The sequence below is a fragment of the Hyperolius riggenbachi genome, chromosome 1 (genome assembly GCF_040937935.1).
Source record: "Hyperolius riggenbachi isolate aHypRig1 chromosome 1, aHypRig1.pri, whole genome shotgun sequence".
In the NCBI taxonomy this organism is placed as follows: domain Eukaryota; kingdom Metazoa; phylum Chordata; class Amphibia; order Anura; family Hyperoliidae; genus Hyperolius; species Hyperolius riggenbachi.
The window spans coordinates 309,492,574-309,509,069 of record NC_090646.1 but is presented as its reverse complement, the minus strand read 5'-3'; the positions used below and the strand labels follow the sequence as shown (position 1 = coordinate 309,509,069).

Genomic DNA, 16,496 nt, shown 5'->3' with positions numbered 1-16,496 from the left:
GTGCTACTACTAGCACCACTTCCGCTGCATTTGACACTTCGCAAGAATTATTTAGTGGTGAAATCACTGATGCACAGCCATTGTTGTTACAGCCAGATGAATTTTCACCAGCTCATATGTCTGAGTTACGCGGCAACATTATGGATGTAATGTGTAAGGAGGATGAAGGACCTACTGATGTTGGTGCATGTTTGGATTTGTCTGAGGCAAGCGAAGCTGGGCAGGATGATTACGATGATGATGATGATAGGGATCCTCTGTATGTACCCAATAGAGGAGATGAAGAGGGGGACAGTTCAGAGGGGGAGTCAGAGAGTAGGAGGAGGAGAGAAGTTGCTGAAAGAAGCTGGGGCAGCTCTTCGTCAGAAACAGCTGGTGGCAGTGTCCGGCACCATGTATTGCCACCTATGTACAGCCAGCCAACTTGCCCTTCAGCATCAGCTGCTGAGGTCCCCATAGTGCCCACATCCCAGGGTGGCTCAGCGGTGTGGAAATTTTTTAATGTGTGTGCCTCAGATCGGACCAAAGCCATCTGTTCGCTCTGCCAACAAAAATTGAGCCGTGGAAAGGCCAACACTCACGTAGGGACAAGTGCCTTACGAAGGCACCTGGAGAAAAGGCACAAACAGCAATGGGATGGCCACCTGAGCAAAAGCAGCAGCAGCACACAAAAGCAAAGCCACCCTCCTTCTCCTCTTCCTCCTCCATCAGGTGCATTATCTGCTTCTGCCGCTTTCTCCCTTCCACCTTCACAGGCACCCTCCTCCACTCCGCCTCTGCCCTTGAGCGGTTCCTGCTCCTCTGCCCACAGCAGCAGTCAGGTGTCCGTGAAGGAAATGTTTGAGCGGAAGAAGCCAATTTCGGCCAGTCACCCCCTTGCCCGGCGTCTGACAGCTGGCGTGGCGGAACTGTTAGCTCGGCAGCTGTTACCATACCGGCTGGTGGACTCTGAGGCCTTCCGTAAATTTGTGGCCATCGGAACACCGCAGTGGAAGATGCCAGGCCGCACTTATTTATCGTGAAAGGCCATACCCCAACTGCACCGTGAAGTTGAGAGGCAAGTGGTGTCATCTCTTGCGAAGAGCGTTGGGTCAAGGGTACACCTGACCACGGATGCCTGGTCTGCCAAGCACGGGCAGGGCCGCTACATTACCTACACAGCCCATTGGGTGAACCTGGTGGTGAACGATGGCAAGCAGGGCGCAGCGGACCAAATTGTGACACCTTCACGGCTTGCAGGCAGGCCTCCTGCCACCTCCTCTCCTCCTGCTACATGCTCTTCGCTGTCCTCCTCCTCCTTGGCTGAGTGGCAGTTCTCCTCTCCAGCTACACAGCCCCAGCTCCGCAGGGCCTATGCTGCATGCCAGGTACGACGGTGTCACGCCATCTTAGACATGGCTTGTCTCAAAGCGGAGAGTCACACTGGAGCAGCTCTCCTGGCTGCTCTTAAGAAACAGGTGGATGAGTGGCTGACCCCGCACCACCTGGAGATAGGCAACGTGGTGTGCGACAACGGCAGCAATCTGCTTGCCGCTTTGCATATGGGGAAGCTGACACACATACCCTGCATGGCACATGTCATGAATCTAGTGGTTCAAAGATTTGTGGCAAAGTACCCTGGCTTAGCGAATGTCCTGAAGCAGGCCAGGAAGTTCTGTGGGCATTTGAGGCGGTCTTACACAGCCATGGCACGCTTTGCGGAAATTCAGCGCAAAAACAACATGCCGGTGAGACGCCTCATTTGCGATAGCCCGACTCGCTGGAACTCGACCCTGCTCATGTTCTCCCGCCTGCTAGAACAGAAGAAAGCCGTGACCCACTACCTCTACAACTACAGTAGAATGAAACAGTCTGGGAAGATGGGGATGTTCTGGCCCGACAACTGGACACTGATGGAGAATGCATGCAGGCTCATGCGGCCGTTTGAGGAGGTGACCAACCTGGTGAGCCGCAGTGAGGGCACCATCAGCGACTTAATTCCCTACGCTTACTTCTTGGAGCGTGCTGTGCGTAGAGTGGCGGATGAAGCTGTGAATGAGCATGACCAGGAACCGTTACGGCAGGAACAGGCATGGGACCAATTTTCATCAGACCCAGCTGTTTCCTCAACACCTGCGGCAGCACAGAGGGGGGAGGAGGAGGAAGAAGAGAAGTCGTGTGCAGAAGACGAATCAGACTCAGAGGATGATGAGCAAGGTGTTTCTTTGGGGGAGGAGGAGGAGGAGGAGGAGGGGACAGCGGCAGGAGAACAACCTCAGCAGGCATCGCAAGGGGCTTGTGCTGCTCAACCTTCCCGTGGTATTGTTCGCGGCTGGGGGGAGGAGGTTGACTTACCTGACGTCACTGAGGAAGAGCAAGAGGAGATGGAGGGTACTGGATCCGACTTTGTGCAGATGTCGTCTTTTATGCTGTCCTGCCTGTTGAGGGACCCCCGTATAAAAAACCTCAAGGGGAATGAGCTGTACTGGGTGGCCACACTACTAGACCCTCGGTACAGGCACAAAGTGGCGGACCTGTTACCAACTCACCGGAAGGTGGAAAGGATGCAGCACATGCAGAACCAGCTGTCAACTATGCTTTACAATGCCTTTAAGGGTGATGTGACGGCACAACGCCAGCAAGGTACCACTGCCACTAATCCTCCTCCCGTGTCCACGCAGTCAAAGACAGGACGCTCCAGCGATCTCATGGTGATGTCGGACATGCGGACGTTCTTTAGTCCAACGCCTCGCCGTAGCCCTTCCGGATCCACCCTCCACCAACGCCTGGAACGGCAGGTAGCCGACTACCTGGCCTTAAGTGTGGATGTAGACACTGCTGTGAACAGCGATGAGGAACCCTTGAACTACTGGGTGCGCAGGCTTGACCTGTGGCCAGAGCTGTCCCAATTTGCCATCCAACTTCTCTCCTGCCCTGCCGCAAGCGTCCTCTCAGAAAGGACCTTCAGCACAGCTGGAGGCATTGTCACAGAGAAGAGAAGTCGCCTAAGTCACAAAAGTGTTAAGTACCTCACCTTTATCAAAATGAATGAGGCATGGATCCCGGAGGGCTGCTGCCCGCCCCAAGACTAAGTCAGTCCCCGCACATACAGCATCTCTGCCTGCACGCCGTGTGACTGGCTGCCTGGCCTGCCCCAAGAAGACTAAGTCGCTCCCAGTCCCTCCACACAGCATGTCTGCCTGCAGGCCGCTTGACTACCTTCTCCGCCACCACCAACAGGGTCCGGGACTCCAGGCGGATTGCTGAATTTTTTAGGCCGCTGCTAGCAGCGGCCGCTGTAATAATTTTTCGGGTGCGTGTACATGACTGCCTAATTTTTCTGGCTGCACTGCGGGCAGCTGCAACAACAAAAGAAAAGGCATGTACATGCGCCCATTCCCCTTCGTGATCATTACCTTGCCGTGGTGAAGGGGCTTGCGTATCACAATGGAGCAATGACCGGCGCCTAGATGAGTGTCTCGGGGGGCACACCTACGATAATAAGGTCGTTGCCTCATTGTGGTCAGACCAAATTTGATCAGCTGGACAGTCACTGTTCTGTCATTCAGCTACATCAGCCAGGTGACCATATGGGCTGTAAAGCCACCAAAACCTGCACTCTCGCCATGGTGCGCACCAGTAAAGCACGGCCGTCACTACACAAACAGCTGTTTGCGGTGCGTTACACGATGAGTTTGGTGTGTCAGTGTGAAGCAGTACCTTAATTACACTACCTGATTGATGTATACACATGCAAGATGTTTGAAAGCACTTTAGGCCTGTCATTTAGCATTCAATGTGATTTCTGCCCTTAAAACGCTGCTTTGCGTCAAATCCAGATTTTTCCCGGGGAATTTTGGCATGTATCCCACTCCGCCATCCCCCCTCCAGGTGTTAGACCCCTTGAAACATCTTTTCCATCACTTTTGTGGCCAGCATAATTATTTTTTTTTTTCAAAGTTCGCATCCCCATTGAAGTCTATTGCGGTTCGCGAACTTTAACGCGAACCGAACCTTTCGCGAAAGTTCGCGAACCCGGTTCGCGAACCGAAAATCGGAGGTTCGGCCCAACACTACCACACACACACACACATACACACACACACACTCACAAAAAAGGTACGTTTTTATACGGACGTGGGTGATCCAAAATATATTTTGAAAGGGTCAATAGAAACTTGTTTCTGCCCAGACTGCTGGGATCTGGGATAACCCTACAAAGTTTTTGATTCAAAATATGTATGACTAACTTATATTTTTAGAAGTAATGTACTACAAATAAAGTACATTTAACTGTCACCATTCAGCTGATACAATATTAAACATTATATATTAAACTCTTATGTTTATAGCTTTTAAACACTAAATAAGACTGTGAGATTCCAAGGATATCTTATTTAGGAGTAGCAACATAGGTAAAATGGTTAAACTCATCAGGTTTTTTTTGTTGTTTTTTTTCAGTACAGGTTTGCTTTGCTAAGTAGAAATGGAATAAACTACCAATTTCTTATTTGTGTTTTACATGTTCGTGCATAGTGAATAATTAAAAAAAAAAAAAATCAAAGAAGTGTAATTAATTATGAATATTTGTTTGTTTTTCAGCTAAATGTGATTTTTCTTGGGATTGCTCTTTTTAAAATGTTCCATCATACTGCCATACTGAAACCTGACACAGGCTGCCTAGACAATATCAAGTAAGTGAATTCAATTATTTGAAATTGATAAAAAAAATATTTAAAACTGTCATGGTATGGTGGAAAAGTAGCCCAGATATGAAAATATATTTTTAGTTACAATATGCTAGCACAAATGTTTCAGAAAATAGTTACTTTAGGTTGAAAAATGTGTCTGTCTAAATAAAGGGAATTCGCATGAAAAATTAAGAATTTCTTCTTAAATCCACATGGTAATTGAATAAAATCCTTGCAAAATCATTGTAACCTTCTGTACTTGTGTATTTATTTCAGACAAAAAATGTATTCCCTTTTGGAAATTAAATAACATTAGAAAACATTATTTTTTCCCATTACTTTATCTTCCAGCACTTATGAAGGTGTTTGCATACTTTTTAACCACTTGAGGACCTAGGGCTTTACCCCCCTTAAGGACCGGCCACTTTTTTTCCATTCAGACCACTGCAGCTTTCACGGTTTATTGCTCACTCATACAACCTACCACCTAAATGAATTTTGGCTCCTTTTCTTGTCACTAATAAAGCTTTCTTTTGGTGCTATTTGATTGCTCCTGCGATTTTTACTTTTTATTATATTCATCAAAAAAGACATGAATTTTGGCAAAAAAATGTTTTTTTTTAACTTTCTGTGCTGACATTTTTCAAATAAAGTAAAATTTCTGTATACATGCAGCGCGAAAAATGTGGACAAACATGTTTTTGATAAAAAAAAACCATTCAGCCTATATTTATTGGTTTGGGTAAAAGTTATAGCGTTTACAAACTATGGTGCAAAAAGTGAATTTTCCCATTTTCAAGCATCTATGACTTTTCTGACCGCCTGTCATGTTTCATGAGGGGCTAGAATTCCAGGATAGTATAAATACCCCCCAAATGACCCCATTTTGGAAAGAAGACATCCCAAAGTATTCACTGAGAGGCATAGTGAGTTCATAGAAGATATTATTTTTTGTCACAAGTAAGCGGAAAATGACACTTTGTGACAAAAAAAAAAAGTTTCCATTTCTTCTAACTTGCACCAAAAAAAATGAAATCTGCCATGGACTCACCATGCCCCTCTCTGAATACCTTGAAGTGTCTACTTTCCAAAATGGGGTCATTTGTGGGGTGTGTTTACTGTCCTCACATTTTGTGGGGTGCTAATTTGTAAGCACCCCTGTAAAGCCTAAAGGTGCTCATTGGACTTTGGGCCACTTAGCGCAGTTAGGGTGCAAAAAAGTGCCACACATGTGGTATTGCCGTACTCAGTAGAAGTAGTATAATGTGTTTTGGGGTGTATTTTTACACATACCGATGCTGGGTGGGAGAAATATCTCTGTAAATGACAATTTTTTAATTTTTTTTACACACAATTATCCATTTACAGAGATCTTTCTCCCACTCAGCATGGGTATGTGTAAAAATACACCCCAAAACACATTATACTACTTCTCCTGAGTACGGCGATACCACGTGTGGCACTTTTTTGCACCCTAACTGCGCTAAGGGGCCCAAAGTCCAATGAGTACCTTTAGGATTTCACAGGTCATTTTCAGACATTTGTTTTCAAGACTACTCCTCACGGTTTAGGGCCCCTAAAATGCCAGGACAGTATAGGAACCCCACAAATGACCCCATTTTAGAAAGAAGACACCCCAAGGTATTCCGTTAGTAGTACGGTGAGTTCATAGAAGATTTTATTTTTTGTCACAAGTTAGCGGAAAATGACACTTTCTGAAAAAAAACAATAAAAATCAATTTCCGCTAACTTGTGACAAAAAATAAAATCTTCTATGAACTAACCGTACTACTAACAGAATACCTTGGGGTGTCTTCTTTCTAAAATGGATTAATTTGTGGGGTTCCTATACTGTCCTGGCATTTTAGGGGCCCTAAACCGTGAGGAGTAGTCTTGAAACAAAATTTCTCAAAATGACCTGTGAAATCCTAAAGGTACTCATTGGACTTTGGGCCCCTTAGTGCAGTTAGGGTGCAAAAAAGTGCCACACATGTGGTATCGCTGTACTCGGGAGAAGTAGTACAATGTGTTTTGGGGTGTATTTTTACACATACCCATGCTGGGTGGGAGAAATAACTCTGTAAATGGACAATTGTGTGTAAAAAAATCAAAAGATTGTCATTTACAGAGGTATTTCTCCCACCCAGCATGGGTATGTGTAAAAATACACCCCAAAACACATTATACTACTTCTCCCGAGTACGGCAATACCACATGTGTGGCACTTTTTTGCACCCTAACTGCGCTAAGGGGCCCAAAGTCCAATGAGTACCTTTAGGATTTCACAGGTCATTTTTGTTTCAAGACTACTCCTCACGGTTTAGGGCCCCTAAAATGCCAGGGCAGTATAGGAACCCCACAAATGACCCCATTTGAGAAAGAAGACACCCCAAGGTATTCCGTTAGGAGTATGGTGAGTTCATAGAAGTTTTTATTTTTTTGTCACAAGTTAGCAGAAATTTATTTTAATTGTTTTTTTTCACAAAGTGTCATTTTCCGCTAACTTGTGACAAAAAATAAAATCTTCGATGAACTCGCCATACTCCTAACGGAATACCTTTGGGTGTCTTCTCTCTAGAATGGGGTCATTTGTGGGGTTCCTATACTGCCCTGGCATTTTAGGGGCCCTAAACCGTGAGGAGTAGTCTTGAAACCAAATGTCGCAAAATGACCTGTGAAATCCTAAAGGTACTCATTGGACTTTGGGCCCCTTAGCATACTTAGGGTGTAAAAAAGTGCCACACATGTGGTACCGCCGTACTCAGGAGAAGTAGTATAATGTGTTTTGGGGTGTATTTTTACACATACCCATGCTGGGTGGGAGAAATATCTCTGTAAATGACAATTGTTTGATTTTTTTTACACACAATTGTCCATTTAGAGAGAGATTTCTCCCACCCAGCATGGGTATGTGTAAAAATACACCCCAAAACACATTATACTACTTCTCCTGAGTACGGCGGTACCACATGTGTGACACTTTTTTGCAGCCTAGGTGCGCTAAGGGGCCCAACGTCCTATTCACAGGTCATTTTGAGGCATTTGTTTTCTAGACTACTCCTCGCGGTTTAGGGCCCCTAAAATGCCAGGGCAGTATAGGAACCCCACAAGTGACCCCATTTTAGAAAGAAGACACCCCAAGGTATTCCGTTTGGTGTATGGCGAGTTCATAGAAGATTTTATTTTTTGTCACAAGTTAGTGAAAAATGACACTTTGTGAAAAAAAAAACAATAAAAATCAATTTCCGCTAACTTTTGACAAAAAATAAAATCTTTTTTTTGGCATTTTACGGGCCCAAAACCGTGAGTAGTCTGGAAACCAAATGTCTCAAAATGACTGTTCAGGGGTATAAGCATCTGCAAATTTTGATGACAGGTGGTGTATGAGGGGGCAAATTTTGTGGAACCGGTCATAAGCAGGGTGGCCTTTTAGATGACAGGTTGTATTGGGCCTGATCTGATGGATAGGAGTGCTAGGGGGGTGACAGGAGGTGATTGATGGGTGTCTCAGGGGGTGGTTAGAGGGGAAAATAGATGCAATCAATGCACTGGGGAGGTGATCGGAAGGGGGTCTGAGGGGGATCTGAGGGTTTGGCCGAGTGATCAGGAGCCCACACGGGCAAATTAGGGCCTGATCTGATGGGTAGGTGTGCTAGGGGGTGACAGGAGGTGATTGATGGGTGTCTCAAGGTGTGATTAGAGGGGGGAATAGATGCAAGCAATGCACTGGCGAGGTGATCAGGACTGGGGTCTGAGGGCGTTCTGAGGGTGTGGGCGGGTGATTGAGTGCCCTAGGGGCAGATAGGGGTCTAATCTGATAGGTAGCAGTGACAGGGGGTGATTGATAGGTAATTATTGGGTGTTTAGGGTGGAGAACAGATGTAAACACTGCACTTGGGAGGTGATCGAACGTCGGATCTGCGGGCGATCTATTGGTGTGGGTGGGTGATCAGATTGCCCGCAAGGGGCAGGTTAGGGGCTGATTGATGGGTGGCAGTGACAGGGGGTGATTGATGGGTGGCAGTGACGGGGTGATTGATGGGTGATTGATAGGTGATTGACAGGTAATTAGTGGGTTATTCCAGGGGAGAACAGATGTAAATATTGCACTGGCGAATTGATAAGGGGGGGGGGGGGTCTAAGGGCAATCTGAGCATGTAGGCGGGTGATTGTGTGCCTGCAAGAGGCAGACTAGGGTCTGATCTGATGGGTAACAGTGACAGGTGGTGATAGGGGGTGATTGATGGGTAATTAGTGGGTGTTTAGGGTAGAGAATAGATGTAAACACTGCACTTGGGAGGTGATCGGACATCGGATCTGCGGGCGATCTATTGGTGTGGGTGGGTGATCAGATTGCCCGCAAGGGGCAGGTTAGGGGTTGATTGATGGGTGGCAGTGACAGGGGGTGATTGATGGGTGGCAGTGACAGGGGGTGATTGATGGGTGATTGATAGGTGATAGACAGGTAATTAGTGGGTTATTACAGGGAAGAACAGATGTAAGTAATGCGCTGGCGAATTGATAAGGGGGGGTCTGAGGGCAATCTGAGCGTGTGGGCGGGTGATTGGGTGCCCGCAAGGGGCAGATTAGGGTCTAATCTGATGGGTAACAGTGACAGGTGGTGATAGGTGCGGGCGATTTATTGGTGTGGGTGGGTGATCAGATTGCCCGCAAGGGGCAGGTTAGGGGCTGATTGATGGGTGGCAGTGACAGGGGGTGATTGATGGGTGATTGACGGGTGATTGACAGGTGATCAGGGGGATAGATGCATACAGTACACAGGGGGGGGGGCTGAGGGGGGGGGGGTCTGGGGAGAATCTGAGGGGTGGGGGGGTAATCAGGAGGGGGCAGGGGGGAGGGGGGGATAAAAAAAAATAGCGTTGACAGATAGTGACAGGGAGTGATTGATGGGTGATTAGGGGGGTGATTGGGTGCAAACAGGGGTCTGGGGGGTGGACAGGGGGGGTCCTGATGGGTGCTGTGGGCGATCTGGGGCGGGGGGGGGGAAATCAGTGTGCTTGGGTGCAGACTAGGGTGGCTGCAGCCTGCCCTGGTGGTCCCTCGGACACTGGGACCACCAGGGCAGGAGGCAGCCTGTATAATACACTTTGTAAACATTACAAAGTGTATTATACACTTTGTATGCGGCGATCGCGGACTTAACATCCCGCCGGCGCTTCCGTATGGCCGGCGGGATGTTGCGGCGGGTGAGCGGCGCCAGGCGGAGGATCGCGTCACGGATGACGCGATCGCTCCGCCCATGCCCCTACAAGGACCGCCGCCTTTGGGCATGAGCTGGTCCTTGTGGGGTCCACTTCCCGGCCACCTCTGTGCGTTAGGCGGTCGGGAAGTGGTTAATCAGCTCTTTTTGACGGATACATCTATATTAACATTGTTTGGTTGAAAAAAAATACATCCGTCCATCAAGTTCAACATGAACCATATGCCCATTCATCCAGATGGAAGGCAAAAAAACCTTTACAAGCTTCGGCCAATTAGCCTTAAAAAGGGAAACATGCTTTCCCGACTCTAGATGGCAGTTAGATAAATCCCTAGATCAGTGCTGTCCAACATCCGGCCCGCCAGGCCACCTGCTGCGGCCCGCTCGTCTCCCTGGGATGCAGGCATGGCTTGCGCTATGGGCGCCATGCCTGCTCCCTCTTATTGTGGCCTCTCCTGTGTCCCCGCTGCCGCTGCCCCACAGCTCAGACCTCACAGATCGCGGCGACTGAGGTAAACAGAATGTGCATGGTATCTGCACGGAGTACGTCACATACGGAAGTGAATCATTAGTCACTTCCGCATGTGACGTTCTGCCGCGCAGGAGTCATGCGCGCGCTCTGCTTGCTTCAGTCGTCGCGATCTGTGAGGTCTGAGCCGTGGGGCAACGGCAGCGGCAGCGGGGACACAGGAGTGAGAGGTAACGAGCTCACTACTGGTGGGGGCACCTGTCACTATCTAGCTGGGGGGGCTCCTGTCACTATCTAAGTGGGGGGCACCTGTCACTATCTAGCTGGGGGGGCTCCTGTCACTATCTAACTGGGGGGGGGGGGGCTCCTGTCACTATCTAACTAGGGGGGCACCTGTCACTATCTAGCTGGGGGGGCACCTGTCGTCTATCTAGCTGGGGGGACACCTGTCACTATCTAGCTGGGGGCACCTGTCACTATCTAGCTGGGGGGGGGCACCTGTCACTATCTAGCTGGGGGGACACCTGTCACTAGCTGGGAGGGCACCTGTCACTATCTAGCTGGGGGGGCACCTGTCACTATCTAGCTGGGAGGACACCTGTCACTAGCTGGGAGGGCACCTGTCACTATCTAGCTGGGAGAGCACCTGTCACTATCTAGCTGGGGGGGCACCTGTCACTATCTAGCTGGGAGAGCACCTGTCACTATCTAGCTGGGGGGGCACCTGTCACTATCTAGCTGGGGGGGGACACCTGTCACTATCTAGCTGGGGGGGACACCTGTCACTATCTAGCTGGGGGGGACACCTGTCACTATCTAGCTGGGGGGGGACACATGTCACTACCTAACTGGGGGGACACCTGTCACTACCTCAACTGGGGGGACACCTGTCACCTGGCATTTCAGCCCACACATCATCCCCAATCCGGCCCAAAACACTATTGCTAGACACAGTAGCCAGTAGAGGAGAATTTAGAAGCCAGGTGAGAGGTGTCTACCATATTAAAGGGCATTCTGCTTATTTATGTGAAATGCTGTCTATTTATGTGCCTCATGACTGCTGAATTTGTCGTGTTGGGGGCCTCATGATTGCTGAATTTGTCTTGTTGGGGGCCTCATGATTTGTTGGGGGCATCACGATTGCTGAATTTGTCTTGTTGGGGGCCTCAAGATTGCTGAATGTGTCTTGTTGGGGGCCTCATGATTTTTTGGGGGCCTCATGATTGCTAAATTTGTCTTGTTGGGGGCATCATGATTGCTGAACGTGTCTTGTTGGGGGCATCATGATTGCTGAATGTGTCTTGTTGGGGGCCTCATGATTTCTGAATTTGTCTTGTTGGGGGCCTCATGATTTGTTGGGGGCCCTTATGATTGCTTAATTAACCATTCTTACTGAAAAGAACCTGTTTCTAAATAGATGGCAACAGTTTTTTCCTCCATACGCAGATCATGTCCGCTTATCCATCGAACAACCCTAGGGACAAGAAGATCATCTGCCAAGCTTTTATATTGCCCTCTGAAGTATTTATACATGTTAATCAGGTCACCTCTCAGTAATCTTTTTTTCCAAGCTAAATAATCCCAGTTCGTCCCAACTTTTTTTTGGTGAGGCCTTTGTCTGATTAACTTATTTACCTGTCAATGCCCTTTCTATAGTGTGGTGCCCAAAACTGTATCCCATACTAGAGATGTGGCCTCATGAGGGATTTATACAAAGGGAGTAGTATACTAGCATCTTGAGATTTTATTTCTCATTTTATGTAGGTCAGAATTGTATTGCTTTTGCTTCCTGGCATTGTATACACTTACTTAATTTGCTATCAACCACCAGTATTCCCAAATCCTCCTACAAGTCTGATGTTCCCAGCTTTATGCTATTTAATTTACATGTTGCTCTACCATTGGTAAATAGAGATGGCCCAAACAGTTCACCAGTGGACAGTTACCAGCGAACTTCTGCTGTTCGCGTTTGCGACGAACATAAGGCGTGTTCGACCCGTGCCCTATACATCATCATGTTAGTGAGAGCAGGGTCAGACTTGCTACATTAGCTAGGCCTATGTTCTTGTTCTTCACTTGCTGTGAAAGCACCCCAAACAGGGCCGGATTTCTGGCAAGGCCACCAAGGCCGGTTCCTAGGGCGGAGAATTCTTAGGGCGACTGAGAAGTAACTTGTGTGTCCCACCGTCACCTCAGTTCCTTCTGTCTGTAGCCGCCCGCATTGCTTAGCACATTGCAGCATGTTGTGTGTGTGCGCAGCGGGCGGCTAGGCGGAAGTCAGGGAAGTTAGCAGGATCAGCTGATTAGAGCAGGCAGCGGCAGCATAGAGGAGTGCTGCACAGAGGTCTCACCACGCTGCTGGGGCAGTCAGAAATCCCAGAGCGCTGGCAGAGAAGGAGACAGACCTCTGTGCATAGCCACAGCAATTTGTGTATACACTCCCCCCTCCCTCCTTTGAGTCCCGACAGCAAAGCACGGGGGAGGGAGAGAGTGCTGAAATCATCTGAACTGCATGTGGGGAGAAGCTGAAGCAGGACTCTGACTGTACAGATAGAATAGATCAGGGAGCTGAAGGATCCGGTGTCCGGCTTTTAGAATAACTTCTTCTGCTGCAAACACAGTGACTTCAAGCCTGTGTGAGTACCTACCTGATCCTGACCTCCCATCCAGGAAGCAGCATTAGATGGTGACCCCTTTGTCCCCTCCACCCACCATAGAGGCACTACAGCTCATAGCATGCTTCCCTGTATAGATGCACTACAGCTCCTAGCAAGCCCCCTCTATAGAGGCACTTCAGCTCCCAGCATGCCCCCCCTCTATGGAGGGACTACAGCTCCCAGCATGCCCACCTATACAGAGGCACTACAGGTCCCAGCATGCCCCCTCTATAGAGGCACTACAGCTCCCAGCATGCCCACCTATACAGAGGCACTACAGCTCCTAGCATGCCCTCTCTACAGAGGCACTACAGCTCCCAGCATACCTACCTATACAGAGGAACTACAGCTCCCAGCATGCCCCCCTCTATAGAGGCACTACATCTCCCAGAATGTCCACCTATATAGAGGTACTACAGCTCCCAGCATGCACCTCCTTCTCATAGTACTGGGGTGTCCCCCATGTCACCAGAGCCAGCTGGTAGACCCCTTCCCTCTATGTGTATAGTCATCCATGATGCCTTTGCAGAGTATTCGCAGCGGAGTGCCCTCATCTGTCCCTCTGACGCACTCTTCTGGGTGCCTCAGTCTTCATCCCCGCAGACGCCTTATCTCCATGACCCAGGTGCACATGAGTAATGTACATGCCGCCAGGTGATGGAGATGAGGCATCCACAAGGATGAGGCACACAGACGGAAGGAGGAGCATGCCGATTGGACAGGTGAGTGTGCCCTGCTGCAAATACTCTGCAGGGCACTGCAGACCATTATACACATTGGGGGATGGGGTTGACAGCCTGCTCTTGGGCCCTGGGGACACTCCAATACTATATGGAGTGGAATGCTGGGAGCTGTGGTGCCTCTATGGAGAGGTGGACCATGCTGGGAACTGTAGTGCTTCTATGGAGGGGCAAACTAGAAGCTGTGGCGCTTCTATAGGTGGGGGGGCGCATGCTGGGAGCTGCTTGCCCCTATGGAACCGAGCCCTGGCTAGCCCTTCAATTGTTACCATCCCCTACCCTGGCTGACTTATTTACCCTGAACACCCCTTCAGTTCTGACCATCCTTCTCTATCTTCTCTATCCTTTCTTACCTCACCCCAGCCTGACTGATCTCTCCTCCCCATGACCACCTCTTCAGTTTTAACTGCCCCTTACCTACCTTACACCAGCCTTTCTGTCCCTAATGCCTGGTACACACAATGAGATTTTCTGGCAGATTTACTGTCAGATCGATTATTTCCAACATGTCCAATCTGATTTCCGATCGATGTTCCATAGAAGTAAACGGAAAATCGATCAGAAATCATATTGGACATATTGGAAATAATCAGACAGGAAATCTGCCAGAAAATCTCATTGTGTCTGCCAGGCATTAGTTCTGTCCCTCTGCATGCATACAGCTCCTCTAGTTGACCTTCCTCAGTTCTAACTGCCTTATTCCATACACATGCACACACACATACACTGTGGCCAAGTGTATCTGTACTGCGCACGTGCAAATAAGGTTTGCATACGCTCAGTAAAATGAAATGCTTGTGCATGGAGGAAAAAAAAACAGTATACAAGTGCCTTAGTTCTACTGAGCATGTGCCAACTTTACTTGTGCATGCCCAGTATGGGCACACTCGCCTACAGCCAAGCTTGAACACTGCAGAATCCCATTTGACCAGAGAGGGACCCAGTGCTGAAACGGTGGGGTGTAAGATGATTTCTACAGTAGTTTCAGTTAAAGTTTTGTGTTTGCTGGGAGGAGAAAAGTGTGTGTGTGGTTGATGAGGATGCTGTTAGGAGGGGGGGGGGGGGGGGCGATGACAGCGGGCCTTGGGCGGCAAAAAGTAGAAATCCGGCCCTGACCCCAAATAGCCCTTTTGAGGGCTAGTACATCGGTCTCCTGTGTTTTTTTTGTGTGTGACACTCCACAGCCCACTGACTCCCAGAGCTGTGTGAACACTACCGCTGTTGCTACATTAAGTTGCAGGCACAGCACCACTCCAGTGCATTATTATTTCACTGTATTCTGATAGTACTATTGCATCTCTCTGTTTTGACACTCCACAGCCCACTGACACTCAGAGCTATGCACAGTACTACTGCTATTGTTGCTACATTAAGCAGGCACATTACTACTCCAGTGCATTATTTGTAGCAATGTAATGTGATTTCTGCCGTTTAGGGATTAAAACCTGACTTTGCGTCAACTCTGTAATTTTTGGTAGGACTTTTGGCATGGATACCCCTTTGCATGCCATAATCCAGGTTTTAGACCCCTTTGTAAGCGTATTTTGACTTAAACACTATTACAAAGTAAACTTAATGGTCTATGATTTGATCCAATTGGCATGCCAAGATTCCATTCATATGATTAATACACGGACAAAAGAGCTGTCTGGTATAAGTGAACAGAATGACTTGTTTATTGAATTCTCAGCTTAAATAGGCATTAACCGCCAAAAAAGGACAGGACAGGAAAACCAATAGCATATGTGCAGCAATTATACATCTAATAGGAATCATTTAAACTTATAAAAATATCTAAAACTTTTGTTGCACAAAATATCAGAACCAGTCAACAGGTGTGAAGCTGTTTGGCTGTGCGCCCAGGACATGTAGTGGGCCATTAGGGGAAATTTATCATCGGTGTGACAACGGATATAAGCTTGCGTTTTAGGCTTCAAAAGAATATATCGGTGCAGCAACATTTAATACCGTGGCTAAACCATCCCATCTTATCATATGACGATACAAACTATATGCGATTAACTAAAAAGGGATAATATGGTGTCCTTAGGCCCTGAGCAGAGCATAATACCCTAATAGTAGGATTATATAAATATATCAATACCTATGTTCTTTTTTTTCATATTACTGACACAAAGATGACAAAGATTCAACATTACAGGAAGTAGCACACCTGCGGTTTGACAGCTTCCTGCAGTTGTTATTGCTAAGCTTCGCTTCTTGTTTGTGCTATAGGAAGGGTGTTAGCTGATCAAACAACTAGAACATAATGGGCCTGATTCACAAAGCGGTGCTAACAGTTAGCACGCTGGTGAAAAGCCCTTTATCACGCCTAAACTCAGTTTAGGTGTGATAAGTTTAGGTGGGATAAGTTAGAGTGACCAGATTTTTGTGGGTCCAACCTGGGACGGGGAGGGGGGCGTGGGGCGGGGGGGGGCGAAAAGTGGGGAGGTCTAAGGAGCGCGCAGCGACGAAGATTGGGGGAGTGGGCTGCGCCGCAGTGAAAAATGGGCGTGGTCATGACATTGTATGGGTGGAGCTAACGTAATGATGTAACAGCGAGGCATAAGAAAGCAGTGTTTACGCCATGATGTGGACAAACGAGACTTTGCATCATGGGTGTGCAGAAACTGTGGTATGCTAATAGTATACCGTAACCACAAAGCAGCAAACATAGCCATCTATGACCATTAAATAATAAATGCAGTAACAGTTACCCCGGACACCAGAAAATAAACG

General features: G+C 48.1%; 1 protein-coding gene across 9 annotated transcripts in view; it reads left to right on the top strand.

Annotated features, from left to right (window-relative positions):
- The window catches only part of ADGRL3 (adhesion G protein-coupled receptor L3), a 2,975,920-nt gene that overhangs the window by 2,212,851 nt on the left and 746,573 nt on the right, over positions 1 to 16,496 (top strand). For all 9 annotated transcript variants that reach the window (XM_068233819.1, XM_068233821.1, XM_068233820.1 and 6 more), the window contains one exon: positions 4,582 to 4,673. In XM_068233819.1, the coding sequence (XP_068089920.1) occupies positions 4,582 to 4,673 (92 nt within the window). The remainder of the gene's footprint in view (positions 1 to 4,581; positions 4,674 to 16,496) is intronic.